Source organism: Callithrix jacchus, chromosome 11 (assembly GCF_049354715.1).
Source record: "Callithrix jacchus isolate 240 chromosome 11, calJac240_pri, whole genome shotgun sequence".
NCBI classification, from domain to species: domain Eukaryota; kingdom Metazoa; phylum Chordata; class Mammalia; order Primates; family Cebidae; genus Callithrix; species Callithrix jacchus.
The window spans coordinates 73,658,422-73,685,016 of record NC_133512.1 but is presented as its reverse complement, the minus strand read 5'-3'; the positions used below and the strand labels follow the sequence as shown (position 1 = coordinate 73,685,016).

The 26,595-nt window shown below is 40.3% G+C and overlaps 1 protein-coding gene across 3 annotated transcripts in view; it reads left to right on the top strand.

Moving 5' to 3' along the window:
* SLC26A5 (solute carrier family 26 member 5) overlaps positions 1-26,595 on the top strand; it is an 81,927-nt gene that overhangs the window by 49,780 nt on the left and 5,552 nt on the right. Inside the window, exons 9-19 of one of the 3 annotated variants that reach the window (XM_035255045.3) lie at positions 4,665-4,747; positions 10,475-10,622; positions 11,814-11,927; positions 12,733-12,810; positions 14,104-14,199; positions 14,886-14,992; positions 20,703-20,772; positions 22,082-22,174; positions 22,873-22,980; positions 24,222-24,419; positions 25,158-25,212. In XM_035255045.3, the coding sequence (XP_035110936.1) occupies positions 4,665-4,747; positions 10,475-10,622; positions 11,814-11,927; positions 12,733-12,810; positions 14,104-14,199; positions 14,886-14,992; positions 20,703-20,772; positions 22,082-22,174; positions 22,873-22,980; positions 24,222-24,419; positions 25,158-25,212 (1,150 nt within the window). Of the gene's footprint in view, positions 1-4,664; positions 4,748-10,474; positions 10,623-11,813; positions 11,928-12,732; positions 12,811-14,103; positions 14,339-14,885; positions 14,993-20,702; positions 20,773-22,081; positions 22,175-22,872; positions 22,981-24,221; positions 24,420-25,157; positions 25,213-26,595 lie in introns of those variants that run through there. The other 2 variants (XM_054237855.2, XM_078343064.1) reach the window with 2 other exon arrangements.

Genomic DNA, 26,595 nt, shown 5'->3' with positions numbered 1-26,595 from the left:
AAACACCTCTCCACAAATAAACTAGAAAATCTAGAAGAAATGGATAAATTCCTGGACACATATACTCCCAGGACTAAACCAGGAAGAAGTTGAATCCCTCAGACCAATAACAAGTTATAAAATTGAAGCAGTAATTAATAGTTTACTAACCAAAAAAATCCCAGGACCATGTGGATTCACAGCCAGATTCTACCAGACGTACGAAGAGGAGCTGGTACCATTCCTTCAGAAACTAAACAACAGAAAAAGAGGGACTCCTTCCTAACTCATTTTATGAGACCAGCATCATCCTGATACCAAAACCTGGCAGAAACAACGAAAAAAGAAATTTCAGGCCAATATCCCTGATGAACATCAACGCGAAAATCCCCCCCAAAAATACTGGCAAACTGAATCCAGCAGCACATCAAAAAGCTTATCCATCACAATCAAGTTGGCTTCATTCCTGGGATGCAAGGCTGGTTCAATACACACAAATCAATAAATGTAATCTATCACATAAACAGAATCAATGACAAAACATACATGATTATCTCAACAGATGCAGAAAAGCCCTTCGATAAAATTCAACACCACTTCATGCTAAAAACTCTCAATAAACTAGGTGTCAGTGGAACATATCTGAAAATAATAACAGCTATTTATGACATACCCACAGCCAGTATCATACTGAAAGGGAAAAAGCTGGAAGCATTCCTTTTGAGAAGTGGCACAAGACAAAGATGCCCTCTGTCACCACTCCTATTCAACATAGTATTAGAAGTTCTGGCCAGGGCAATCAAGCATGAGAAAGAATTAAAGCGTATTCAAATATGGAGAGAGGAAGTCAAATTGTCTGTTTGTAGATAACGTGATTGTATATTTAGAAAACCCCATCATCTCAGCCCAAAATCTCCGTAAGCTGATAAGCAACTTCAACAAAATCTAAGGATACAAAATCAGTGTGCAAAAATCACAGGCATTGTTCTACACCAATAACAGACAAACAGAGAGCCAAATCATGAGTGAATTCCCATTCACCATTGCTACAAAGAGAATAAAATACCTAGGAATACAACTGACAAGGGATGTGAAGGACCTCTTCAAGGACAACTGCAAACCACTGCTTTATAAGAGAGGACACAAACAAATGGAAAAACATTCCATGCTCATGGTTAGGAAGAATCAATACTGTGAAAATGGCCATACTGCCCAGAGTAAATTATAGATTCAATGCTATTCCCATCAAGCTACCATTGACTTTCTTCACAGAATTAGAAAAGTCTACTTTAAATTTTATATGGAACCAAAAAAGAGCCTGTATAGCCAAGATAATCCTAAGCAAAAAGAACAAAGCTGGAGGCATCACACTACCTGACTTCAAACTATACTAAAAGGCTACAGTAACAAAAACAGCATGGTACTGGTACCAAAAGAGATATATATATAGGCCAATAGAACAGAACAGAGGCCTCAGAAATGACACAACACATCTACAACCATCTGATCTTTGACAGACCTGACAAAAACAATGGAGAAAGGATTCCCTATTTAATAAATGGTATTGGGAAGACTGGCTAGCCATATGCAGAAAATTGAAACTGGACCCTTCCTTACACCTTATACAAAAATTAGCTCAAGATGGATTAAAGACTTAACATAAAACATAAAGCCATAAAAACCCTAGAAGAAAACATAGGCAATACTCCTCAGGACATAGGCGTGGACAAAGACTTTATGACTAAAACACCAAAGCAATGGCCACAAAAGCCAAAATTGACACATGGGATCTAATTAAAGAGCTTCTAAACAGCAAAGAAACTATCAGAGTCAGCAGGCAACCTACACAGTGGGAGAAAATTTTTGCAAGCTACCCATCTGACAAAGGACTAATATCCAGAATCTACAAGGAACTTAAATTTACAAGAAAAAAACGAAAAGTGGGCAAAGGATATAAACAGACACTTCTCAAAAGAAGACATTTATGCAGCCAACATACATATAGAAAAAAGCTCATCATCACTGGTCATTAGAGAAATGCAAATCAAAACCACAATGAGATATCATCTCACACCAGTTAGAATGGTGGTCATTAAAAAGTCTGGAAAAAACAGATGCTGGAGAGGATGTAAAGAAATAGGAACACTCTGCACATGTACCCCCAAACCTAAAATGCAATAAAAAATTTAAAAAAAAAAGAAATAGGAACACTTTTACACTGCTTGTAGGAGTGTAAATTAGTTCAACCACTGTGGAAGACAGTGTGGCGACTCCTCAATGATCTAGAACCAGAAATTCCATTTGACCCAGCAATCCCATCACTGGGTATATACCCAAAGGATTATAAATCATTCTATAAAGATGCATGCACACTATTCACAATAGCAAAGACTTGGAACCAACCCAAATGCCCATTAGTGATAGACTGGATAAAGAAAATGTGGCATATATACACCGTGGAATACTATGCAGTCATTAAAAAGAATAAGTTTATGTCCTTTGCAGGGACATGGATAAAGCTGGAAAGCATCATTCTCAGCAAACTAACACAGGAACAGAAAACCAAACACCACATGTTCTCACTCATAAGTGGGAGCTGAACAATGAGAACACATGGACACAGGAAGGGGAACATCACACACCAGGGCCTGCCAAGAGGTGGGAGAGTAGGGGAGAGATAGCATTAGGAGAAATACCTAATGTAGATGACAGGTTGATGGGTGCAGCAAACCACCATGGCACGTGTATACCTGTGTAACAAATCTGCACATTCTGCGTATGTATCCCAGAACTTAAAGTATAGTTTTAAAAAGTTTTTTAAAATGAAGAGTATAGGTGTCTGATCCAAATTTAGCACAAAGTTCTAGCTGTGAAAAATACTGGCTGATGTACCTCACAAGGAAGCCAGTATCTTCTATCCTTTTCTTTGTCTCAGTCTTGTCTACATGCCATTAGTACCTTTTAGCAGGCAATAACTACCTCTAACAGTTTCAAAACCTCTTCTCTCACTGGGGCTAGGCACAGAGTTCCAGTGTCGACTTGTAGTATAGCAAGAGGTTCTGAGCACTTTTGCATGGGAGAGTGGACAGGCAAGCCCAAACTATGAAGTAAATGATGCAGCTTGCCTCTCCTGCTTTGATTACTAACTCTGTTTTCCAGATTCCCTTTAAAGGTGCTTCCATGTTTCCCAGGGGAGTTGTTCCCCAGAATTCTAGAAAATTTAGGAACAGCATCTTTATGATTCCCTTTAAGCATCAAATTTATTTTTTTATTATAAAAACATTTTTGAGTTTTGCATTCTATTTTATAATACATCTATTTGTGTGGATAGAAAAACAATGGTTTAAATTACTTACCACTGTATAAAATTAATGCTCCAGGAGCTTGAGCCATATGTATTCTGTAGATTTGAGTATTCTAGGCAGTCTGCTAGTTAGATAAACAAAAAAATGCAATTAAGGGTGACGAAAATCGGCCAGGCGGGGTGGCTTATGCCTGTAATTCCAACACTTTGGGAGGCCAAGGCAAGCGGATCACCTGAGGTCAGAAGTTCAAGACCAGCCTAACCAACATGGACAAACCCCATCTCTACTAAAAATACAAAATTAGCTGGGCATTGTGGCTGATGCCTGTAATCCCAGCTACTGGGGAGGCTAAGGCAGGAGAATTGCTTGAACCCAAGAGGCAGAGGTTGCAGTGAGCTGAGATCACTCTACTGCCCTCCAGCCTAGACAACAATAGCAAAACTCCACCTCAAAAAAAAAAAAAAAATGGTGACGAAAATAATTGTCATCAATAGAAAAGGATCCTTCCATCAAAGGAGCCAGAACCATCCATGTCCCTGGTCTCCCAGGCTGCTGTTTCTAATAATAAGCTTATCTTATTATTTGTTTCCTGCAGTGGCCATCCCCAGGAGGGACTGGCTTCCTTCCCTGCTCAACCCTTATTTCTCCTCTTCTGGATAATGCACTCAGAAAGCTCATAGGCAATAGTTCCTGGGCATGGAACAAATTGCTATCACACCTTTTGTTATGTTTCTCTTCTTGTAACTCATTAGGGATTGTAGTTTACAGCCCTGGTAAATCTATGCCCTGCCAGTCCAGGATGGCCTTATATGCAGTGACCCTCTGTTTGATGTACAGTTCCACTCTGACTTTGCAGCTGAAATGGAAGGAGACAGCTATGCGTTGCTGCTGGGGGCCTCTCACCGCACTTGGGGCTGCTGTCCTGGAAACAGGATCAGCAGGAGGATTCTAAATCCAAGCATACATTTGGTAATCATAAAGTGTCATTATACCACCCTCGAAGTCCACAGTTAAACTTCCTTTATTAATAACATTGTGGCCAGAGACTCATTTCACCCATACTAAAGGTAAGGTGAACGTTTGAAAGGTTTTATGGACTTTTTCTGTTGCAGTCAATTAGCCAGAACACCTCAGTGTAGGAGAGGACAAAGCATGAAGAAAATTCCAGGTCATAAAGAAACTGTAGAGTTCATTTTAACTATGTGGGGTAGGGTCATTGAGAGAAGTTAGAATTGTTGAAGCTAATGGTAATTCTTCCTTTTAAATCTCAGTATTAAAAGTGAGAATAGATTTGGCTTGACTAATGTATTCTTTGAAGCTGATTTTTGCGGTATTTGAGTATTCATTTCTAAAGGTGCATTTGGATTTGTGTCTTTTTAGGTGGTAATGGGAACTGGCATTTCAGCTGGGTTTAACTTGAAAGAATCATACAATGTGGATGTCGTTGGAACACTTCCTCTAGGGTAGGAAAGTAGTTTTAAGTAACAGTGTAACTGAAATAATCAATGAATCTATTGTCTCTAACTCTTACTTTAGTACTCTTGCAATGAAAAATAATCTTTTTTCTATACATCAAATAGCTGAGGGTTTTAGGGGATTTGGACTTTTTATTTTTTACTATTGGAGTAAAAAACACTTAAAAATTTCTGTCTTAACTTTTTCTTTTTTTTTTTTTTTTTTTTGAGACAGAGTCTTGCTCTGTCACCCAGGCTGGAGTTGCAGTGGCATGATCTTAGCTCACTGCAACTTGTCTCCCAGGTTAAAGCAATTCTGCTGCCTCAGCCTCCTCCTAGGTAGCTGGGATTACAGGCATGTGCTACCACACCTGACTAATTTTGTATTTTTAGTAGAGACAAGGTTTCACCATGTTGACCAGCTGGTCTTGAATTCCTCACCTCATGTGGTCTACCTGCCTCAGCCTCCCAAAGTACTGAGATTACAGGCCTGTAATCTTAATCATTTAAGATTACACTGTGCCCTGTCAATCTTAATCATTTTTAAGTGTACAGTTCAGGAGTGTTAAATATATTCCCATTATTGTAAAACAGATCTCCAGGACTTTTTCATCTTGTAAATCTACAACTCTATACCCCTTAAACAAGAGCTTTCTCTTTTCCTCTTCCCCGAGCCCCTAGTAACCACTATTCATCTTTCTGTTTTTATGAATTTGACTGCTTGAGATAACTCATATAAGTGGAATCATATAGCATTTGTTTTTGTAACTGGCTTATTTTACTTAGCAAACGTCTTCAGAGTTTAGTCTATATTGTAGCATATGACCATATTTTCTTCCTTAAGGCTGAATAATATTCCATTGTGGATATATACTCTATTAATTTCTCCATGCATCCATTGATGAGCATGTGGGTTGCCTTTACCTCTTGGCTATTGTGAATAGTGCTGCTGTGGATATCAGTGTGCAAATATGTCTTTGAGACCTTGCTTTCAGTTCTTTTGGGTATATCCCTGAAAGTGAGATTGCTGGATCTATTTTTACATTTTTGAAGAACTTTCATACTGCTTCCCACAGCAGTTACACTCTTTACAATCCTATCAATAGTGGCAAGTGGTTTTCTGTTTTTTGTTTGTTTTTCTAAATTTGATAGTTTCTAAAATCTCTCCTTGCATGACATAGGATTTAAGAGCAAAAAAAAAAAAAAAAAAAAATCTAAATCCTAGCCTGCCACTTACTAGCTGTGTGATCGTAAGCAGGCCACTTACACTCTCAAAGCCTCTGTTTCCTCACCTGTCAGAAGGGTGTGGTAATTAATACTTATCTCAAAGGCAGTTGTGAGAGCTGCAGGAGATAATGCATGGAAGGCAGTAAGAGAACACCTGAACACACAGTAAGCATTCAAGATGTGTTAATCACTTATTAGTAATGGGTTCTGAGGCTGTTATTTCAATGAGTTTTTTAGTTTCTAATGTTATTTCTTTGCTTCATCTATATTATCTAACTCTACATTTTAAACATGTATTATTGGCTGGGCATGGTGGCTCACACCTGTAATCCCAGCACTTTGGAAGGCCGAGGTGGGTGGATCAAAAGGTCAGGAGTTCAAGACCAGCCTGGCCAACATGGTGAAACCCTGTCTCTAAAAATACAGAAATTAACAGGGCATGGTGGCAGGAGCCTATAATCCCAGCTACTAGGGAGGCTGAGGCAGTAGAATCACTTGAACCTGGGAGGTGGAGGTTGCAGTGAGCCGAGACTGTGCCACTCTACTCTAGCCTGGGCAACAGAGCTGGACTCTGTCTCAAAAGAAAAACAATTAATTAATTAAAAATGTATTATTCTCTTTATATTTGAAGGAACAAGACTACCACTTTTCCTTGTTCCTCCCCAGCACTCTCTGGCTGTCCCTCTGTCTCTCAATATATCTCTGTCTTATATTATTTCTCTGTGTCTCTTTCTCTCACCACCCTCTTCTCTATTCCAAAAGAACAGAGTCATTTTTCGCAGATGTTGGACATTGATGGAACTTGGCACACTCCATCAGGCCTTGCCCTCCAGCCCCATGTAAGAGTCTCCCGGGAAGCAAAGGGAGCAGAGGTTGCTCTTTAAGCCAAAGTTCACCCACAGAGCACGCATTGAAGGAGGAAGCATACACTCTACTTTTAACCAGCAAAATCAATTGGTATCATGAATGTGTTACTTATCATGATTCAGTGTAAAGCTAAAACACAGCAGTAACCACTGAACTTTCAATCTGACCTTATAATTTACGAAATACTGGACAGGTGCAAAGGTGGCTCACGCTTGTAATCCCAGCACTTCGGGAAGCCCAGGCAGGCAGATCGCTTTAGCTCAGGAGTTCAAAACCAGCCTGGGCAACATGCCTGGAACCCCATCCCTATACAAAATACAAAAATTGGCTAGATGTTGCAGCATCCAACTGCAGTCCCAGCTACTCAGGAGGCTGAAGTGGGAGGATCACCTGAGCCCAGGTGGTGAGGGTGCAGTGAGCCAAGATCGTGCCACTGCACTCCAGCCTGGGTAACAGAGACCCTGTCTCAAAAAAATTATTTAAAATTATAAAATACATTTATATCCACTATCTCAATTAATGCTTACAATAACCCTAGTGACAATATATGTTTTACAGAAAATTTATTCAACTTATGTTTATTGAGTGCCTATTATGTACCAGGGACACTACAGTTAAAAGCAAAAACACACAAGCCAAAGTGTCCTTGCTCCCATGGAGTTTATATTCTACTAATTAAAGACAGAAAATAAATAAACAAATAGTGAGAAGTGCTAGTTTTAAAAACATGAAGCCAGGTAAGGTATCGGGGTTGCTATTTTAGGTAGGGTGTCAGGGAAGGCGATATTTGAGAGACATGACTGAGGTTTAGTGACTCACTGGTGAGCCCCATCCTGGACCCAGAATGCAGTCTGCAGATCCCCAGCTCTGTGCTCCTTCTGTTACCTCACACCTTGGTCTCTGATCTAGCCAGTTATGTGGTAAACATTAGTCTTTGATCGGATCCAATAGATAATCATATTTAGTTACTAGTTCCAAATAATGTAATTAAATGTGAAATGCTTACATTTAGATTACTCCTTTTAAAAATATACTGAGGCCGGGTGCAGTGGCTCATGCCTGTAATCCCAGAACTGTGGGAGGCCAAGGTGGGCTGATCACGAGATCAACAGTTTGAGATCAGCCTGGCCAACATGGTGAAACTCCATCTCTACTAAAAATGTAAAAATTAGCTAGGCATGGTGGCGGGCGCCTGTAATCCCAGCTACTCAGGAGGCTAAAGCAGGAGAATCGCTTGAAACCAAAAGGCAGAGGTTGCAGTGAGCCAAAATCGTACCGCTACACTCTAGCCTGGGCAATAAGTGGGAAACTTCGTCTCAAAATATGTGTATATACATACACACACTGAAAAGTTAAAATCTACGTGTCACTACAATTTCTACTTAATGCCTTCCTTTCCCTGTTGCATTGTACTCAAACATATTACTTCCCTTCTATATGTGACAGTTTAACTTAAAAAAAATTTTTAAAAAGATTTTACTTTTCTGGAAATAGGCTACCTAGAAAGTTTATCTTTCTGGAACATTGACCAAAACCAACTAAGTAACAAATTCCTACCTACCTATCTACATACAATCATACCGTTTCAGTTACCTGTGAGTCTCATTGCTCCACTGATAACTGACTACCCCAAGACGGTGACTTAAAACAGCCACCATTAATTTGCTCATAGTTTTTTAGTCTATGTTTGGTTCAGTTGGGTGGCTCTTTGGCAGGTCTCACTTGGGGTTTCTTATGCACCTGCAGATATCCACAGGTGTGACTAGTGCTGGAAGATCCAAGAGGGCTTCACTCACATGTCTGACACCTCAGCTGGAGTGACTGGAACAGCTGAGGGCTGGCTGGCATCTGTCTACATGTGGTATCTCCAGCAGCATTGCCAGATCTCTTTACATGGTGGCACAGAGCAACAAGAAAGAAAAGCAGAGAATTTACCAGGCTTCTTAAGGCACTCATAGAGCATCACTTCCACCACATTCTGTTGCTCAAAGCAAATCACAAAGCCAGCTCAGATACAGCTGGAGGAGAAACAGATTCCACATCTAGATTGGTGGAGTGACAGGCACATACAGGTATGAGAAGAATGGCTGGTGGTCTATTTGAAAGCAAACTACCACATTTCTGTATACACATACATACAGGCATACATGTTACAGAGCCCAGAAAGTGACAGTGAACTATTAAAGATTGCAATCTTAGTACTATATCCTGTTTTCTTGTTTGTTTACTTTCCTTAACTCATTCTAAAATACGTCCTTTTCTTATATTCTTATTCCTTTGGCCAAAACCTGCTGCTAGGCCTTCCCTCTTAGTTCATGCCTGTGCAGCAAACAGCAGGAAAGGAAACAAATTTTATAATTAGACCCCCCAGGTTTGACTCCCTGCTCCATTTTGGGAAAATCACTTAATGTCTGTCAAAATCCATTTTTTCACCTATAAATTGGGGTAATAGTGGAACCTATGTAATGTGAGTGCTATGAGGAAAAATGAGATGACTTAGGTAAAGCACGTAGCAAGTAATCTCACCTTGACAGACATTAGGTTCCCTTCCCTTTCTTCCTCTGTTTCCTTACTACGTAACATAAAACCTCCCTTCTGTCACTGTGCTGTGACATAGTAAGAGAAATAGCTGTAGACAAGCAGGTTTTTCGTGGTTTTGTTGTACTTGGTAGATGAGCTGCTTGACCTTGGACAAGTTGCTGAACCTCACTAGGTCTCATTTTCTTCATCTGTAAAATGGGAATTACAATAGTGCCTAGTTCACAGGGCCATTGAAAATAATTAAATGAGCACAGAACCTGGCCCAGAGAAGACACATAAGAAATACTTGATATTGAAATAATTATTAAAATCAGTTAAATGATTTTATTATTGTTTAGCACAATGCCTTGAATTGGAGCAGAATGTCTGAAAATCCCTATTGCCCCTTTCCCAGTAACACTCTAGGGAATCCCTGTTCTGTTTCTTTAGAATAAGGGTCCCAGACTACAAGCATGTACCACAAAGCTGGGTTCTCCATTGTGGGGTTCCAGGAGTCACACTTCTGTCTCCTCCAGATTCACAAGAGTTCCAGGTGACACCCAAAAAGTATAGTCTTCTGCTGCTCCTTTCCCACGTTACAACCTCAGCTAATGGACTAAAAAACTTGGGAAGAGGTTAGCAGACTCAGAGTCCTTAAGTCAAATGACAAGGAGGAGAAGTATGTGGTGCCTCACATTGCCAGAACATTAATTGTCCTCTAAGGTAGCCCTTAGACTACCCTCCCAACCCCAAGACTTGGGTTTAGATGCCTCATGGCATCTGAGCACTTTGCTAACTCTATTCTTCCTGGTTCTGTGTCTTTCTTACATTTGCCACCAGGGTGCCGTGAGGTATGAGGTTTCCCCTTTTATAAATAAAATGGCATCTAACCTCTGCTGATAACCCATCCAGGTAGAAAGGTGCGCTCTGCAGTTTGAGCCTGAAAAGAACCTTTCTGTGTCCAGAGGATTCTCCTTTTTGTCAACCAGAGCAAATAAGTATCGGAGCATTGATCACCTCATTTGCAGATAATGCCCCACTAAAATACTTCCCTGCAGTTACAGGTTTTTATTGTTTTCCCTTGTGGTCACAACACAAGTTAAAGTCAGCTTGGCTTTTCAGGCTGCTACCTCCAGCTAATCCGGACACCAGCCTCTTCCATCTTGTGTACGTAGATGCCATTGCCATAGCCATCGTTGGATTTTCAGTGACCATCTCCATGGCCAAGACCTTGGCAAATAAACATGGCTACCAGGTTGATGGCAATCAGGTAAAGATAATCATTTTCCTGCAGATGTTTCGTAGCAGTACAATCACCATGGTCTGTTATGGAAGGCACATGAACTAATCTATCTTGGTAGAAAAATTTTTTTGGGGCCGGGCACGGTGGCTCACGCCTGTGATCCTAGCACTTTGGGAGGCTCAGGCGGGTGGATCACGAAGTCAGGAGTTCAAGACCAGCCTGGCCAACATGGTGAAACCCCATCTCTACTAAAACTACAAAAATTAGCCAGGCATGCTAGCAGGCACCTGTAATCCCAGCTACTCGGGAGGCTGAGGCAGAGAATTGCTTGAACCTGGGAGGTGGAGGTTGCAGTGAGCAGAGATCATGCCACTGTACTCCAGCCTGGGTGACAGAACAAAACTCATCTTGAGAAAAAAAATCATTTTTTTGGTGGTGATTGATGTATTTGAAGCATGTTTATTCAACATGCAATGTTATTTCTATTTTTAAAGCTCACAGTTTAGGATTAAATGTTTTTCCAGGGTGATTTTGCTCCCCAGGAAGGCTTAATTTTATTCATTAAACATTGGGAATATGATTCATCACTAACTTTACAATATTCTCTTTGCCACATACTTTTATAACACAGCCACAGATAAGGTATTTAATCCAAACATTGAGCTATAATGTTGATATGATAATGTCTATTTCAATACCTTATGTATTGTAAGGAGAAACTAGATGCTTCACATTTATCTGAGACATAGTGGTCAAACTAGAAATACCCAAAGTAAACCTAAGAGCAGGACTCATTTGCCCCAGGAAGACACTGGCATGTACTCATTGGTGAGCAATAGCCCAGGCATTGAAAAGATGCCAAGAATCCTATACATCGATTACTTTCGCTTCAGCAATAAAAATAGTTTGTCCCTTTTAGTGCAGTTTTCTTCTTAAGAAAAGCATTATATATGTAGGGGGTGTGTTTGGGAAGGAAGAGGCTAAGCAGGGATCCCAGTGTTTATCTCTGACAAAATTAAAATTCAAAGTGTCTTGATCACACACACTATAAAATATGCCATAATTCCTATTTTGAACTTATGCTAAACAAATTCTTACATCTGAAAGGAAAATGAAGAGATAGGCTGTAGTGCTGAAAATGTGTATTAAGTGGGTTACTGTACTTCTTTTTCTGAAGAATGACCTATCTCTTTTGTGTTTTGTTTCTACATGGAAAAGGAGCTCATTGCCCTGGGACTGTGCAATTCCATTGGCTCACTCTTCCAGACCTTTTCAATTTCATGCTCCTTGTCTCGAAGCCTTGTTCAGGAGGGAACTGGAGGGAAGACACAGGTATGGATATAACAGGCCGCTAAAACCTAGTGATACGGGCGGTAATTAAATTTTCATCTTTCACTCTGTTCTGAACCCAAACAAAGCTACTCTGCCTGCAGATCCATGCTCCAGTGAGCTGTATAGTGAATCAGAGAAAGGCATGATGGGTTGAAGTGAATTGCAAGGAACTGAATCTATAGGAAAGAGGTGTATTCTCCAGTTAAATTGCAAAGTTATGCAACACTCAGCAATCAGTAAACCTCAAAGTTCAGACATGGGATGTTGTCATGAAAGCCTGACAGTGTGAGCAGTGTGCCAGCACTATCCAGTAGAACTTGCTGCAATGATGGAAATGTTCAATAGCTGCACTGTCCAGTATGGCAGCCACTAGCAATATGTGGCTCTTGCGTACTTGAAATGTGGTTAGTTCGACCAAGAACTTTTAATTTTTAATAATGTAAATGGCCACATGTGGCTACTGGCTTCCATGTGGGACCACAGACACTTGTCTGAACTCTTCTGGTGGTCCTTCTGGGTCTCAGGTTGGCACCAGACATCTTTCCCCCACCTCTGAAAAGGGCATTTTAATTAGGATATTTCAGCATTTCAGCTTCCATTTAAAAGCCATAAGAAGAACCAAAACTTCAGAGGGAATGGGATGGAGCTATAGGTTATGTAATGGTTTAGATGACTTATTTAAATCCATATTTTCTTGATATTCCCATAGCAATTATCAAAAGAAAAGAATAAAACCAACCCATGCCCTGCCTCTTATTCAACTCTCCTAAAATGTTTCTCCTTCCATGTGTCTTCTCTTATTCAGCTTGCAGGTTGTTTGGCCTCATTAATGATTCTGCTGGTCATATTAGCAACCGGATTTCTCTTTGAATCGTTACCCCAGGTGTGTGTAATGTGGACTTGGGTGGATTTTTTTTCATGTGTAGAGATTTTGCTGTTTTATTTGTTTATGTTTGTATGCTATGTTAGGGTTATTTACTGTAACCCTTACAGGATGCTATGAGAAAGGGCCAAAGATAGGACCAAGATCCTGCTCTATAACCTACTGACAGCTACCTGCAGGACCTGGGGAAAGCCATCTTAACTCCTCTGAGTCTCGGTTTTCTTATCTGTAAAGTCGGGGTATAGACTGGCTGATCTTGAACATCCCTTCTCTCTTTGACCTTCTATGACCTTATACTTTCATAAAAAGTCTGAGATGGCCTATACTCATAAGACATTTACATGATGATATATTTAATCTAGTAGAGATCAGGAACCATATAGAGTAGAGAAGATTGTAATGGAGAAAGACCATAGGTGAAATAATTATTTGACTACCAAGTTCAGTTCTAAACCTCTTGGTCACCATGCAGGTTGGCTACTAGGATATAAGACTGATTTCCGACCAGGCACAGTGGCTCATGCCTGTAATCCCAGCGCTTTGGGAGGCTGAGTTGGGTGTATCACCTGAGGTTAGGAGTTTGAGACCAGCCTGGCCAACGTGGTGAAATCCCATCTCTACTAAAAATACAAAAATTAGCCAGACATAGTGGCACAAGCCTGTAGTCCCAGCTATTCTACTTGGAAGGCTGAGACAGGAGAATTACTTGAACCCTGGAGGCAGAGGTTGCAGTGAGCCAAGATTATGCCATTGCACTCCAGCCTGGGAGACAGAGCAAGACTCCATCTCAAAATAAAAAGACTGATTTTCTGCCGGGCGCGGTGGCTCAAGCCTGTAATCCCAGCACTTTGGGAGGCCAAGGCGGGTGGATCACGAGATCAAGAAATCGAGACCATCCTGGTAAACATGGTGAACCCCGTCTCTACTAATAATACAAAAAATTAGCTGGGCACGGTGGCACGTGCCTGTAATCCCAGCTACTCAGGAGGCTGAGGCAGGAGAATTGCCTGAACCCAGGAGGCAGAGGTTGCGGTGAGCCGAGATCGCGCCATTGCACTCCAGCCTGGGTAACGAGCGAAACTCCATCTCAAAAAAAAAAAAAGACTGATTTTCCAAGGTCCATTTTAGCTAACCAGGTCCTGAAAATCCACGTGTTCATGACTTCAAAGCTACCATCAGCACTATGCAGGAAGTGAGCAAGGAGCAGATATGGGGAGGAAGGATAGGAAGGAACCAGCAAAGGGTACTCTGTGGACACAAGAGGAGAGGCATGGGGGATGTACTCTGTTTCAGGCTGTGCTCTCGGCCATTGTGATTGTCAACCTCAAGGGAATGTTTATGCAGTTCTCAGATCTCCCCTTTTTCTGGAGAACCAGCAAAATAGAGCTGGTAAGTAACAAAGTGATGGCTATTGTTAAAACATGCACTCTGAATGAAGAGACCCCCAAACAGGCTTTATGTGAGTAACATGGCTGTCTATTCATCCAGGTGTAGGCAGGCTGAGTCCGAACAAAGAGTCAGCTGAGGGTGGTGGGATAGAAGTTGGTTTTAGAGGTTTGGGGTAAGCAGTGGAAAGTTACAGAAGTTAAAGTTCAGGGCAGTTTTTTGCAAGCTAGGAGGGGGTCGTAAGGTCTGGAGTCACAAGGTTGACCAAGGTTGGTTACAAAGTCCAACTGCCTTATTAAAAAGTTGGGGCAGGAATAAGGAACAATAGAAAATGTCCCAAAGTTAATTAGGCACCACAAGGATTGATCATTTCTTTCACTTTTCATGATCTTCCAGTTACTTCAGATTTTCCAGGAACTCATCTGCAATGTCCATGCAGGTCACACAGGGTATTATGGCGTCCTTGGTGACATCAGTCAGCCTAAAAGAGACCTTAGCTATGTTAATGTGTCATAGAGCAAATATGATTAGTATTAAGAAAAATGTGAGAAGTATAAGTTAATGCAGTTGTTATGTGCAGTATCCAGTTAGGCAAGGTAAAAGTAGTGGGTGTGTGTGCACACTTGTGTGTTTAACTCTCGTGGGATGTTTAACATGGTTCTCCGTGAATCTTTCTGTCTTTTGCTTAGACCATCTGGCTTACCACTTTTGTGTCCTCCTTGTTCCTGGGATTGGACTATGGTTTGATCACCGCTGTGATCATTGCTCTGCTGACTGTGATTTATAGAACACAGAGGTGAGTGCCCAGATTGGAATGGGTGTGAGTGTTCCGGCAGAGATTACAATGTTGACTTTAAGTGTAGACCAAAGCTTGAGTTGGTAAAAGTGGAGCCCTTTGATGATTTCTAGTTAGCATGAGAGGGAGCTATAACATTCATGTGGCCTGTTGACTAAATGAACAAAACGCCAATTTTAAAATTCCATATAATTTTGCCAAAGGCTCTGCAATGTCACAATTTATGCTCCCATCAATGATTATGTTAGAAGAGCCTAATGTCCATCGTTGTTTTTGCCATTCTCAGTCTAGTGTTATGCTGGTTTATTTATTCTCTTACAATTTGTTTTTTGGCACCAGGTGCTGACATGGGTTTCAATGACATGAAGCAAATTCTGACACCAAGTTATCATATGCAGTCCTTTTACTGTCCTTTACTTCCACCCTGAACCATTATCCCCTGTCATCTCTTCTCCCCAGTAGGAATCTGAGCCTACTAGGGAAAGTATAAAATAACTTTTTAAAAATATGGCTGGGGGCAGTGGCTTATTCCAGTAATCCTGCACTTTAATCATGCCAGCACTTTGGGAGGCCAAGGCAGGTAGATAACTTGAGGTCAGGAGTTCGAAACCAGCCTGGCCATCATGGTGAAATCCTGTATCCACTAAAAACACAAAAATAATTAGCCAGATGTGATGGCACACGCCTATGATCCCAGTTACTTGGGAAGCTGAGGCAGGATAATTGCTTGAACCCAGGAGGCAGAGGTTGCAGTAAGCTGAGATTCTGCTGCTACACTCCAGCCTGGGTGACAGAGCAAGACTCCGTTTCAAAAAAAACTGTTATGGGCCAGGCCCAGTGGCTCACACCTATATCCCAATCCCAGTACTTTGGAAGGCTGAGGTGGATCGCCCAAGGCCAAGACCAGCCGGGCAACACAGAAAACTTTGACTCTAAAACAAAACAAAACAAAAAAATATCTTTTTATGGTAAATCACCATAAAGATGAAAAGGAAACATTGTCATAGAAATAGCCTGGACCAGCTGGGCATAGTAGCTCTGGAATCCCAACAGTTTGGGAGGCCAAGGCAGAGTGGATTATCTGAGGGCAGGAGTTTGACATCATCCTGGCCAACATGGTGAAACCCCATCTCTACTAAAAATACAAAAAATTAGCTGGACATGGTGGTGGGCACTGTAATCCCAGCTACTTGGGAGGCTGAAGCAGAAGAATTGCTTGAACCCAGGAGGCAGAGCAGTGAGCCAAGGTCATGCCATTACACTCCAGCCTGAGCAACAAGAGTGAAACTCCATCTCAAAAAAACAAAATAAGAAATAGCTTGGACTCTAGTCAGGTCCTGGCAGCAACTTCTGTAAGCTCTGTGATTTTGCATACCTCTCAGAGCCTGTTTCTGCATCTATAAAATGGTACTAATACTTCCTACCTCATATAGTTACAAAAATGTTTAAACGACAAGGCACGCAAACAGCCAGCAGAGTGCCTGACAAGTACCAACCACTCTACATGGGTGCCACTGCCCTTCCCTTTTTAACACAAAGGAAAATGAAAATGAAGCTAGTCTGGTTTTGCCTATGGGTGCACATCACAGGAAATCTTTAAGATGTGACTATAGTGTGTTGAAAGGACATTTTATGAGGATGTTGACCCCTAATCTGCAGGATGTCAGGATGCTCCCTACCCTGGAGGGTAGGAAATAAGCATTTTCATCATCACAAATGACATAACAGAAAAATGTTAAGAATATGTGGGATTCTAAACTCATGATAAGAATTTATCATGGTATCATTCTCTACCAAAAATACAAAATATTAGCCGGGAATGGTGGTACACGCCTGTGGTCCCAACTGCTTGGGAGGCTGAGGTGGGAGGATCATTTGAGCCTGGGAGGCAGAGGTTGCAGTGAGCTGAGATGGCACCACTACACTCCAGCCTGGGTGACAGAGTGATATCCTGTCTCGAAAACAAAAAAAAAAAAGAAAGCTATACTTCTCTTTCTGCCTCAAATAATAATTAACTGAAGGTTTTTTTTTTTTTAAGGTCTATCCTTTGTTGATTGTTTTGCTGAGTCTTTGTATGTTAGAGTTTAGGAGATCAGCACTAAGAGTATGTGTTTATTTTTAGCTGGTTTCTTTTTCTGTAATTAGGGCACACTTCTGGAGACAGATAGAGGTGCATTGGGTTTGGCTGTTCAATACACTCATTATCCCTCAGAGCATAGACAGTCACTTCATTCAGCAGATAGTTCCTGAACTCAGGCACTGCAAGTGCTATAAATGTAACAGGTTCCACTTCTGCTCTCCTAAAGCTCACAGTTTGATTAGTATTATAAAATATATTTAAAAAATTATAATTTCACTAAATAGATATTTGTTGAGGGCCTATTATATTCTCAGGGAGATGCTAGACTGTAGGGACAGTGCAGTATATATGACATAGTCCTTCCCTTCAAAGGTTGCATTCTCCTATGGATGACAGACACATAATCATGATGATGGTGTTAATAAGGACGATTAAGTAATGGTGGCGCAAATTACTATAATTACTTATGTGTCTGGCTCTGTGCAAAGATCAATGCTTTATGTCATTTCTCCTTATAACCCAATGACAATCAGCCACCCTGTTTCACAGATGTGGAAGCCGAAGCCAGAATGATGGGGTAACTTACACAAGATCACATTAAGTGGTGGGACAATGACTCAGATGCGAGTTTTTGCAAATCCAGAAGCTGACTCAATCAGCATTTAAAATCCATCTTTTATAAATTATAATATAGGCCAGATACAGGTGGCTCATCTCATGCCTATAATCCCAGCACTTTGGGAGGCCAAGGCAGGAGAACTGCTTGAGGCCAGGAGTTTGAGACCAGCCCAGACAACATAATGAGACCCTGCTTATACCAAAAAATATATATACATATTTTTATTTTAGTATTTTTAGAGAGAGAGTTTCACTTTGCCATATGGGCTGGAGTACAGTTGCACAATCACAGCTCACTGCCACCTTGTCTGGCCATGTCTTATGCTTGTTTTCTCATAATTGCAAAATCAGCTGAAGGCCTTTGCCTTTATCTACAATATCAGTCCTCAGTACCATATTTGTCCACAGATATCATGAGACTGTGAGTGTCTTATCTGTAGAAGCGATGTTCCTAGAGTCTAGTACCAGGCCCAACATCTGTGTTCTCTGAATGCTTATGGAGGGATCTACCCAGCAAAACAGTGAATGCTTGTGTGATATATTCTCATTTACAAAGCACTTTCACATTTATACTAAGAAGCACCAGGGCATAGTAGCAAGACTGTGGAATGTCAAATCAAAGACCTTGAGCCATATTCTGGCTCTACCAAGCTTTCTGACCTTGAACAATTCACCTAACCCCACAGAGCCTCAATTTCTCATCTACATGATGGCAGGATTGTTAATATTAACTAGTATTATAGTGTTAATTATTAATAGTGCCCAGTAGCATCGTTCGAATGATATAATAAGGTAATAACAGGTGTTCAAGAAGTAGTATCTGTCATTATTACAGTATCTAATTTGAGCCAGATGATCCTAAAAAAGAAATAGGAATTAGGGGCCAGGCACAGTGGCTTATGCCTGTCTGTAATCCCAGCACTTTGGTAGGCCAAGGTGGGTGGATGAGTGGAGGTCAGGAGTTCAAGACCAGCCTGGCCAACATGGTGAAACCCTGTCTGTATTAAAAATACAAAAATCATCTGGGTGTGGTGGCACACACCTGTAATCCCAACTACTTGGGAGGCTGAGGCAGAAGAATCGCTTGAATCCGGGAGGTGGAGGTTGCAGTGAGCCAAGATTGTACCACTATACTCCAGACTGGGCAATAGAATAAGACTCCACCTCAAAAAAAAAAAAAAAAGTTAGGAATTAGGGCTCTCAAAAAATAGTGTTTAAAAATCTATTCAAACTAAATTAAGAAAACTTCTGTGCTAATTTGAGATTTTCATTTTCTCCCCATGCCTTCCATTGACTGCTCCGCTATCGTGAATCAGTGATTCTTGCTAATAACAAACAAAAATTCCCTCTCCTATTTTAGAGTTAGAGCAGAAAGATGTTCTGTCTATTGAGTGGCATGAGGAGAACTTGTGTTACACATATCCCTGGCATAACGTGAACTCTGCAAAATTCAGTGTTGTCCCTACCTCTAAATGCCTGAGTCTTTTGTCCTGACCAGATTGTGTTTGTGATATGGTGTGTGGGGGAGGGGAGATGTAGAGTGTGTGATGTGCATGGTGTATGTGGTGTGAGGGATATGTGATGTGTGTGTGCGTGTGTGATGTGATGTGTGTATATGTGTGTGATGTATATGTATGTATATTATGTGTGTGGTATGTATACATATGTGCATGATGTGTGTATTGTGTCTTGCATAAAGGTTGTGTATGCATGTTTGTATGTGTATATGTGGTTGTGTATGGTATGAGGGGTAGGTGGTGTATGCATTGTGTATGTTACTGTGTGTGGCATGTAGTGTGGGGGTATGCATGTGTGTATGTATATTGTGTAGAGTGTGTATGCATGTGTGTGGTGTGTGTATCGTGTATTGCATGTGTGGTGTATATGCATGTGTATGTGTGCATATGTGGGGTGTGTGTGGTGTGAGGTGTATGTGTGTATTATGTATGGTATTGTGTGTGGCATGTATGTGTGCTGTGTTTGCATGTGTGAATGTATATGCATAGTATATGACATGTATATTGTGTATGCATGGTGTGTGTTTATGTATTTGTGGTGTATATGCATTGTGTGTAGGTATTTGTACTGTGTATGTGTGTGGGATGTGTGTGGTGTGTATGCATTGTATGTAGGTATTTGTTTCGTGTATGTGTGTGGGATGTGTAGGGTGTGTATACACTGTGTGTATATATGTGTGTGATGTAGGGTGATGTGTGTGTATATTGTGTTTATATGTGAGTGTGGTGTGCATGCATTATGCATGTATTGTGTATGTGTGGTATGTGGGATATGTATACACTTGTATATGTGTTTATTGTGTATGTGTATGGAGGTGCATGTATGTGTAATATGAGGTATATATGGTATGTGTGTACTGTGTATGTGTGATATGTATGTGCATGGTGTATATGCACGTGGGGGTGTTTTGATTCTGCATTGTGTAGCATATATGTGGTGTGTATGATGTGTATATGTGTGGTATGAAGTATAATGTGTGTGTATATTGTACATGATATGAGGTATGTACGGTGTATATACATTGTGTGTATGTGGGGGATGTGTATTGTGTATTATACTTGTGGTATGTATGCATGTGTGTATGTCTATGTGTGGTATATAGTGTAATATATGTGTATTCTGTATGTGTAGTGTGTGTATATATGTGTGTAATATGTATGCATTATGTGTAGGTGTATGTATTGTGTGTGTGTGGTGTGTGAGGTAGGTACTGTGGGAGGTATGTGTATGTAGTATGAGGTGTACATGGTGTGTACATATCGTGTGTGTGTGTGTGTGTTTGTGTGTGTGTGTGGCATGTAGTGTGTGTGTGTTGTGCTTGGAATGGCACTGGGAACATGATATGTGTAGAGCCCTTCTGTAAAGGCACCATGTGAGGATCAAGTATTCCCAAATGCACTAGCAAACCCCAACGTGGCATAAACATACATAACCTTCTGTTGAAATCACATGCTGCGCCACAACACAATGATATTTAACACTCTCTATCTTCAGTCCGAGCTACAAAGTCCTTGGACAGCTTCCTGACACTGATGTGTATATTGATATAGACGCATATGAGGAGGTAGGACCTTTTTCTGTCATCTAAAAAAGGTTGTAAGCATGTGATGTGCTTGGCTAAGTACTGTTTTTACCAGGACAAAAAGTAGAGATAAGGCTGGGAGGTATAGTGGTCAAAGTGAAAAGTCTAGGCTTTGATCTACTGTATGGATTCGGTTTTATAATTTATGTATTAACTACTCAATTTCCAATATTTATTTTTTCTCATTTTTTAATGGGGATAAATATATATTGTTGAAATTAAAGTATGTATTTATACAGTATTGAAACTGAGAGGATAGTTTGTGTGTGCATGGTTTTTTTCTAATGAATGTAAACCAATAGTAAAATAATTTTAACCATGTAAAATGTAGATGGTAGGGCTGTGGAATTCTTCCAGTTCATTTTAATGGTTAAAATTATGGCTTAGAGTTTTCTTGATTTTGAATGTTCTTTCTTTCTATGGAATCTCAAAGATTTTTAAAAATCTTTTAAAACTAGTTTTGTCTGTCTGTCTTGTCTTATGCTTGGGAAGAAATTCTCAGACTTACTCTAAGGTATTAGGAAATGAGAAAACAAAATTCACTCTAAGGTAAAGGTGTTAGAATTGCTATTTTTTCCTCAGTCCAAAGAATTATATATGTAGTATTACTTGTTTCCAGCCTGCATCCCAGAGTTCCACGAGGCTTCTTGATGAAATATTCGCTCATTTTCACTTCTGTCCATTTAGGCTCCTTCTTGCTTCTGATGAATCAAAGCATTGTAACCCTCTGTTCACTTTACTTGCCTGCCTCTCCCAGTCTGGCCAGCAGCCTTCCATCTCCTGTCCATTTTCTTTTCTGTTTTGAGTATTTTTCAGTTTCTTCTTTGTGTTTAATGGTAAAAATAAAACAATGACTGACTTTTAAAACAAATGGACGGCCGGGCGTGGTGGCTCACACCTGTAATCCAAGCACTTTGGAGGCCAAGGCGGGTGGATCACCTGAGGTCAGTAGTTCAAGACCAGCCTGACCAACAAGGTAAAACCCTATCTTTAAAAAAATAAATAAATAAAATAAAATAAAAAATGGAAAGATGTGTATTTTTAAAAGACCTCATCAGTTCTCTTCCTTTTAGAGCATGAGTAAAGAGTGATTTTTTAAAATCTTTTTTTATCTTTTTTTTTTTTTTGAGGGGGTGGTCTGCGTGTGCTAGAGTGACCATCATTTTACCTAAGTCCTGAAAAGGAACCTTAGCAAATTCTGCATTCATTTTCTATTTGGAGTAGGGAGGCAATGCAGTTTTGATTCTGAAATATTTCCATGTGTTAAATTCAGCAATATTTTACTTTTCAGGTTAAAGAAATCCCTGGAATAAAAATATTTCAAATAAATGCACCAATTTACTATGCAAATAGTGACTTGTATAGCAATGCATTAAAACGAAAGGTCAGTCATGAGAAACTGATTATTTCTGAGGATGGGATTTGTGGGTGACAGGGATATGAGGATCATTTAAGTGTCCAAGTATACCCTTGTATACTATTTCATTCTCGCTTTGTTTCTCTCTCTTTTATTGTAGGAAAATATACATAACATAAAATGTACTGTTTTAAGCATTTTCAAAATATACAATCCAGTGAGTGGCATTAAGTACATACGCATTATTGTGCAGCCATCACCATTATTCATTCTCTTTTATCGTTTGTATATATTACTTTTCCCAAAAACATTTTAAGAAAAAGTGAGAAAACAATTTTAGGTTTCTTACTATTGGGATCATGTAGATTCCTCTGGTCATGATTAGAACTCAACCCTACACCACCTGGTATATAGGAAAACCTTTCTATCACCACACAGAGTCTCTTAAATATAAGAACCTGAGAGGTCTGAGCCTGATAAAGAGTGCTCTATAAATTCTCTTTAATTCTTTAGCTCTGGTTGTCTTAAATAAAGACTGAGAATAAGAAAGGCTACTAATTTGAAGGAATAACCAGATCAGGGCATCTGAGGGAAAGGCAGCACAAGGGCTGGGGTGATAACCTGACACAGAAAGCAGTTAAATGGGGAAATTTGAAGGGGAGTGGCATTGGGGTGGGTCTCTGAGAGCCAAGAAGTGATTTTGCATATGTTGCTCTTCTGTAAAGACTGGAGTAAACCCAGCACTCATCATGGGAGCAAGGAGAAAGGCCATGAGGAAGTACGCTAAGGAAGTTGGAAATGCAAATATGGCCAACGCAACTGTTGTCAAAGCGGTGAGTGCTCTTTTCTTCGAAATGTTCCCTTCTATCTTGTTCTGCAGTGCCCTCCATCATTACTCGTGACTGAAGTTTAGACACAGCATGAAGTTACTAAAAGAGGAAAGTTAAGAAACCATCTAAGTATCTTCTATATTTTACAGGCACCTGATAAGGTCAGTTATGAGGACTTTTCTGAAAAAAGAAAGGAAAACATCATTTAAAAAAATTAAAAATGCCTGGGTGTGCGGTGGCTCACGCTTGTAATCTAGCACTTTGGGAGGCTGAAGCGGGCGGACCCCCCTAGGTCGGGCGTTCGAGACCAGCCTAACCAACACGGAGAAACCCCGTCTCTACTAAAAATGCAAAATTAGCCAGGCATGGTGGAGCATGCCTGTTTTAATTCCAGTGACTTGGGAGACTGAGGCAGGAGGATCACTTGAACCCGGGAGGAGGAGGTTGCATTTAACCTAGATGGCGCCGTTGCGCTCCAGCCTGAGCAACAAGAGCGAAACTCCGTCTCAAAATAAATAAATAAATAAATAAGAATGACACAGTACCTTAACAGATTTTACCATTAGCACTTTTTTGTAGATTTATTCAGCTGATAGTTTAAAAAGTTCAAAGGCGGGCTTTTGCTGTTCAAGCATGGTAACTTGTGACCCATCATACTAAAGTTAATGGAGCTACTTTAGAAGTTAGCAGAAAATGGATAGGATAGCTAAGGAGAGTGGATTTTTTTGGACAAAAAAAAAGGAGAAAGATAAATTGAGTTAAAATGGAATGTTACACATACATCCTTTTTTTGCTCAGTTATAAGGCTGGAATATGACAAAAAATTTTTTAAGGTGGAGTCTCACTCTATTGCCCAGACCGGAGTGCAGTGGCACGATATTGGCTCACTACAGCCTCCGCCTCCTGGTTTCAAGCAATACTCTTGCCTCAGCCTCCTGAGTAGCTGGGACTAGAGGCACCCGCCACCATGCCCAGCTAATTATTGTATTTTTAGTAGAGATGGGGTTTCACCGAGTTGGCCAGGCTGATCTTGAACTCCTGACCTTATGAGTCACCCACCTTGGCCTCCAAAAGTGCTGGGATTACAGGCATGAGCCACCGCACACAGCTTGACAAATATTTTAGAAGGAGTCTGGTATAGTCAGTAGCTCAGGAATACAAGGGTGGATTTTCCATTATAAATCTTTCTCACAACCAGAAATGTGAATTCATAGAATTCTGGTTTGATTTAATTTTTGACACAGGATGCAGTAGATGGAGAAGATGCTACCAAGCCTGAAGAAGAGGATGGTGAAATAAAATATCCCCCAATAGTGATCAAAAGCACATTTCCTGAGGAAATGCAAAGGTTTATGCCCCCCGGGGATAACATCCACACTGTGATTTTGGATTTCACTCAAGTCAATTTTATTGATTCTGTTGGAGTGAAAACTGTGGCAGGGGTAAGCATCCCCTTGAACAAGTTATTTAACACCTCAGTGCCCAGTGTCAGATCCTCAGCAAAATCAGGGAGGTGGGCTATTCAACTCTTAAAATTCTCTCCTGTTGCTGTTTATCACCTTTTGATTATGGAAAATTTCAAAAATACATAGAAGTAAAGATTTTAGTATACTGAACCCCATGAACTATCACTCAGTTTCAACAATTATCAGTTTATGGTCAATCTGGTTTCTTGTATAGCTGACATCCACTTTCTCTTCTCTTATTTTGAAACACATCCCAGTCATCACATCATCTGTAAATATTGTCTATTGCTACAGGAATATTCTTTTTAGAAAACATTACTATAATATGCTGGACTACTCAGGAGGCTGAGGCAGGAGGATTACTGGGCCCAGGAGTTCAAGAACAGCATGAGCAAAGTAGTTGTCTCTAAAAAAAAAAAAACTGGTTTTTAATTTTAAAATTATAATTTTTTAAAATTACTATAATACTTTTATTATACCTAAGTAAAATTTAACAGTATTTTTACTACCCATAATTATCACTGTCCATATACAAAGCAAAAGAAATACACAATTATTTTTAACTGATTAGCTCAAAAATACATCATTATTGAAGCAAAGTAGCACAAGTGAGTGAATTAGAGTGTCTTCTATCACTGAAAAACATCGGTAAAAAGATGCTTTCATCTGGCACAGAGTCAAGAGAAACTAAACTTTATTTCAACATTATTACAGATTGTAAAAGAATATGGAGACGTTGGTATATATGTATACTTAGCAGGATGCAGTGGTGAGTATACCTCTAAGATGAGGTGAGGCTTAATATTTTAGTTTGGTTTCTTATTTTAAATAATTGCACTTGGAAATTTTGTCCTTAACTTTAATTATTTTATAAAAATGAAAATTATTCTTCTGAAAAATCACTCTAAAACAAGCTTTGAAATTAGCCTCATGGAGGCATTCATTTTACAAGTTTCTTGTGACAACCCTCCTGAACTGGAGTTGGAGGAAAGGAGCCAATAAGCCATTGTTTATTGTAATACTAATGGCTGCTATAAATATAGTAATTATTATACACATTACTAGAGCAGCAATTATCTAATGGCTGCCATAAAGAGTTACATGTAATCATTCAGGTTGCTTGTTTCTCTGTCCAATGGTTTGGATACTTGGCCTGCTATTTTTGTTTTATATTATATTTTGGTTAAAACAGTGCTTGAGGCTGGGCATGGTGGCTCATGCCTGTAATCCCAGTACTTTGGGAGGCCAAGGCAGGTAGATTTCCTTAGCCTAGGAGCTTGAGACCAGCCTGGGCAACATGGCAAAACCCCATCTCTATTAAAAATACAAAAATTCAGGCTGGGCCCAGTGGCTCAAGCCTGTAATCCCAGCACTTTGGGAGGCAGAGGCAGGTGAATCACCTGAGGTCAGGAGTTTGAGACCAGCCTGACCAACATAGAGAAACCCCATCTCTACTTAAAATACAAAATTAGCCAGACATGGTGGCACATGTCTGTAATCCCAGCTACTTGGGAGGCTGAGGCAGGAGAATCACTTGAACCTGGGAGGTGGAGGTTGCAGTGAACTCAGTTGCACCATCTCCAACCTGGGCAACAGGAGTGAAACTCTGTCTCAAAAAATAAATAAATAAAATAAAAATACAAAAATTAGCCAGGCATGGTGGCACACACCTGTAATCCCAGCTACTCAGGAGGTTGAGGTGGGAAGATGAATCAGGAGGCAGAGGTTGCAGTGAGCCAACATCATGCCACTATACTCCAGCCTGGCAACAGAATGAGACCCAATTTCCAAAAAAAAAAAGGAAGTAAGTAAAACAGTGCTTGAGGTTGGGTGTGGTGGCTCACACCTATAATCCCAACACTTTGGGAGGCCAAGGTGAAAAGATCACTTGAGCCTAGGAGTTCAAGACCAGCCTGAGCATAGTGAGACCCCATCTCTATTAATTAAAAAAATTTAATGATTAAAAAAAGTGCTTGAAAATGAACGCTGCATTAAGATGCCACTTTTCACCTGTAAGATTGGCAAAAATAAAAAATGATTGACAACGTGCTCCATAGGCATATGATGGGAAAACAGGCTCTCTCTCAAACATTACTCGTGGGAGCACAAAATGCAGCACCCCCTAAGAAGGGCAGACTAACATTGCCTTTCC